This window comes from Ceratotherium simum, chromosome 5, assembly GCF_057802395.1.
Source record: "Ceratotherium simum simum isolate JZ-2026a chromosome 5, ASM5780239v1, whole genome shotgun sequence".
NCBI classification, from domain to species: Eukaryota; Metazoa; Chordata; class Mammalia; order Perissodactyla; family Rhinocerotidae; genus Ceratotherium; species Ceratotherium simum.
The window spans coordinates 52790132-52794692 of NC_141904.1; the positions used below are offsets into that span (position 1 = coordinate 52790132).

At 42.3% G+C, this 4561-nt stretch overlaps 1 protein-coding gene across 2 annotated transcripts; it reads left to right on the forward strand.

Annotated features, from left to right (window-relative positions):
• The first annotated feature begins 2912 nt into the window (after window positions 1–2912).
• On the forward strand, window positions 2913–4343 carry IQCF2 (IQ motif containing F2). Of its 2 annotated transcripts, XM_087431738.1 has the most exons (4): window positions 2913–2930; window positions 3107–3190; window positions 3475–3490; window positions 3982–4343. In XM_087431738.1, the coding sequence occupies exons 1-4, from the start codon at window positions 2913–2915 to the stop codon at window positions 4341–4343; spliced, it is 480 nt and encodes a 159-aa protein (XP_087287864.1). The 2 variants fall into 2 exon arrangements, with proteins under 2 accessions (XP_087287864.1, XP_004420042.1); XM_004419985.3 differs by lacking the exon at window positions 3475–3490 and having other exon boundaries at window positions 3960–4343.
• Window positions 4344–4561: the final 218 nt, after the last annotated feature.

Here is a 4561-nt window from a genome sequence, read left to right on the forward strand (position 1 = left end):
GGTATAAATAAAATGTAAGATTACACATACCTCTCACGATTCCCAATTTCAAAAATTACTACAAAGCTGCAGTAATCAAAACTGTGGTAATGGTGTAAAGACAGACATATAGATCAATGAAATAGAATTGAGAATACAGAAATAAACCCACGTATCTATAGCCAATTGATTTTTGACAAGGGTGCCAAGTCCGTTCAATGGAGAAAAAAAAAAACTTTTCAACAAATGGTGCTGAAACAACTGCATATCCACAGGCAAAGAATTAATTTGAACCCATATCTCACAACATATAAAAAACTTAAAACAGATCAAAGACCTAAATGTATGAGCTAGGACTGTGAAATTCTTAGAAGTGTAAATCTTCATGTTCTTGGATTAGGCAACAGTTTCTTAGCTATGACACTTAAAACACAAGCAACCAAAGGGGAAAAACAAATAAATCAGAATTCATTAAAATTAAAAAACTTTTATTCTTTGCAGAACACTTCAAGGAAGTGAAAAGACAACTGACGGAATGAGAGAAAATATTTGCAAATCATATATCTGATAATAGTATAGTATCCAAAATATATAAAAACTTTACAACTCAACAGTAAATAAAAACAACCCAATTAATAAATGGCTAAAGGATTTGAATAGACGTTTCTCCAAAGAAGATGTACGCATGGCCAATAAGCCCATGAAAAGTTGCTCAACATCATTAATCATCAAAGGAATGCAAATGGAAACCACAGTGAGATACCACTTCACATCCGTTTTTTTTTTTTAAAGATTTTTTTTATTTATTTTATTTTTTCCCCCCAAAGCCCCAGCAGATAGTTGTATGTCATAGCTGCACATCCTTCCAGCTGCGGCATGTGGGACTCGGCCTCAGGATGGACGGAGAAGTGGCGCCTCGATGCGCACCCGGGATCCGAACCCGGGCCGCCAGCATTGCAGCGCGCGCACTTAACCACCAAGCCACAGGGCCGGCCCTTCACATCCGTTTTGATGGCTATAATTTTTTCAAAAAAGGAAAGTAACAAGTGTTGGTGAGCATGTGGAGAAATGGTGCAGCTGCCATGGAAAGCTGTTTGGTGGTTCCTCAAAAAATGAAAAGTAGATTTACCTTATGACCTAGCAATTCCACTCCTTGGCATATACCCAAGAGAATTGAAAACACATGCCGTACAAAAACATGTACACCAATATTCATAGCAGTATTGTTCATAATAGTCAAAGAGTGGAATCAACTCAAATGTCCATTAACTGACGAATGGATTAAAAATTGTAGTACATACATACAATGGAATATTATTCAGCCATAGAAACGTATGAAGTACTAACACATGCTACAGCATGAATGCATCTTGAAAACACTGCTAAGTAAAAGAAGCCAGACACAAGAAGTTACTTATTGTGTGATTTCAATCATATGAAATATCCAAAATAGGAAAATCTATAATGATGTTAAGTAGATCAGTGGTTGCCAGAGACTGGGGGAGGGCAGAGTGGTGATTGACTGCTAGTGAGTATGGGGTTTATTTTTGGAGGGATGAAAATGTTCTGGAATCAGGTGGTGGTGAGAGTTGCACAACTTGGTGAATGTACTAGAGACTACTGAATTATACCCCTTTAAATGGTGAGGTTTTTGGCTAGTTTTTGGATTTTTGTGTTTTGGTCAGTGAGGAAGATTGGCCCTGAGCCAATCTCTTCCAGTCTTCCTCTATTTTGTATGTGGAATGCCGCCACAGCATGGCTTGATGAGCAGTGTGTAGGTCCGTGCCTGGGATCCAAACCTGTGAACCCCAAGACGCCGAAGCAGAGCACGAGAACTTAACCACTACACCCCTGGGCCAGCCCCTAAATGGTGAGTTTTATGGATTGTGAATTATATCTCAAAAAAAGAGACCTTTACAAACAAAATTTTTAAAAGTTTACAGAAAGACATAAAAGAATTCCTAAGCAAATGGAGGGATAGTCTGTGTTCTTAGAATGGACTCAGTCTTATGATAGCTTTTCTCCCCAAGGTTAACACACTTACAATGAAAATCCCAGCAAGACTTTTCAGGAAACTAACACTGACACCAAGAAATGCTTGATAGAAATTTCTATCGTCAACAATAGCTTTGAATAGTTTGTCACATTGTGAATATCTGAATTTGTAATTTTTAACTATTTGGGTATGAATCTACCAGGTCTTGGCGCCTTATTTATAGGGGATCTTTAATAGCCTTCTCAATTTATCAAGTTTTACATATTTTCTTCAGTTAATTTTAGTAATTTACACTTAGTTAAGAAATCAGTTCCTCTTAGTTTTCAAATTTGCTGACATAATATTCTCTTATATTTATTTAAACCTCCATGTGATTATTTCCCGTTTCTCATTCCATTTTTGTTCTGTTTCTTGATCACCCAGGTTCATGGGATGTTTATCTGTAATACTGGTCTTTTCAAAATACCATCTTTTAAACTTATTTTCCAACACCAATTTTTGTTTTCTATTCAATTTACTGCTTTCTAGATTCATCTAGTCTCTCATTCTGATTTCCTACGGTGTGCTGAGGGACTGAAACTGAGTCAAAGGAAGACAGGAAATGCCAAATCTGAGAAGACACTAGAGAGCTGTATAGAGATAAACTGCCATGGTCCCTCCTGCTCGCCTGTGTGACTGATCATGAGATCCTCACTGGAGGAGAGCTCTGGAATGGAATGGACTCAAGTGCCCTGGGATGTCTCTGACAAGACGAAAGCAGACAGGCAAAACAAGTCCCCATGGAGCTTGTTTCTGAGGAAGACTCAACTGCGTGGCAGATATCCTAATCCTTATGTCATAACGCAATTGTGAACTCATAGCTCTCGCCCTCATATTACTCATGCCAGACATTGGGAAATAGAGAAGTCAAAGCTAATGAACCATCTAGAGACAAACCATGGGGATTCAATTTTGTGTAAGAGATATGGCCAGATCTACTAGGCAGGCTAGGGGTGGGTGGGAATCACCCTGGACTTCATAGGCCTTGGGAAAAGAGGGGATGCTAAAGCAGTGGGTATCCTTGTGCAGAGCCATAGAGACAAACAGCAGTCTTAACTCCTCCCTTCATTTCCCATTTACTTCTGTTGACAGACAAACGGCCATTTAATTTTAATTGTAGTTGAAGATGTTGAAGAAACAATTGAATGGCAGATAAGGAAGAAGCAGAAAGCCGAGGTGAGTAAAATCTCCACGTAATTAAGGGATATCCAGAACATTTATGTCTGTGTCGTGAGGTGTAGACTTGTGCCTCTTACGGATCCAGAGTCTAAAATAATCAGGAGTCAACTCAATATTGGCTCATTTTCCCTCCACTTCCTTCTCAGCATGGGCTCTCTGGGTCTGGGTCTGATTCTGACCTAGAGAGTGAATGGAGAGAATGAAAGCCATTAAGAAATGCATGGGCCTGGGAGATGAGAATATGAGGACTCTAGAGAGTAGAATGTTCAAAATACGGGAAGGCTGGGAGGAGAATATGTGATGAGGGTGCTGAAAACCCACCAAAGTATAGAGATACTATATTGTCGTGGCAGAGAGAAATCAGCCAATGGTGGTTTGGGACTAGAATTAGCAGAGAATGCCAGGCAAAAGCCTTATGAGGCCAAACCTCCCAAAGCCAATAAGCACTGCAGAGATAGAGTGTAACTAACAAAGTCCCTCACATGCCTAATGCACCTTTCTAGTTACTAGTGGTTTTTCCCTTGACCCACGCACCTGTGAGGTAGTCAAGAGGAGGATACTGTGACTCTGAGGGCAAGGTGATGTGTCCATAGTGGCAGAGCAGGGCTCCCCACCCTGGTCTGCTGGCTCTGAGTCAGTGGCCTGCTAATTCCCCTAACCGCTCCAAAGAAGAACTGACTGTTAAGAGAATGCAGGCCCCTTCCAGGACGATGCGGGAAGTTGGTGGCAGGAAGGTCCCTGAGTGGTCTCTCTTATCTCTGCCTAGAATGATTTTAGAAAAAAAAGAGCAGCAGCCACGGAGATCCAGGCCTGGTGGCGTGGCACTCTCTTGCGCCGGACATTGCTGCACGCAGCCCTCAGGGCCTGGATCATTCAACGCTGGTGGAGGAAGACACTGGTGAGGCTGCTGCTGAAGAAGCGGAGGGCTGCCCTGATTACCTACACAAATAGAGAGAGGGCAGTGGTCAAGCTCCAGTCTTTGGTCCGTATGTGGCGCATCCACTGGCGATACTGCCAGGTGCTCAACGCCATCTACATCATCCAGTGCCACTGGCAATGCCACAACTGCCAGACCTGTGCTCTCCTCCGGGGCCACTGCGTAGTCACAGCCACTCACCTGCAGTTCCACATTGAGATCATCAACCCCTAAGGGCTGGCAAGAAGGGGCACTGTGTCTCCTGTCCCCAGTAAAGGTCTAACCTGGTCTGGTGTGTCTCATGGTCTCCCCCAGCTAATGGAAATTTTGAGGCTTAGGCCATGCTGCCTCCTCTTCTCCCTGGGAAGGAACTTCAGTGAGGTTTTCCCCCCTTGCCTGTGGACCCTGTTCTGGACTGACAATGACCATATGCCACTTACTCAGTTGTCAAA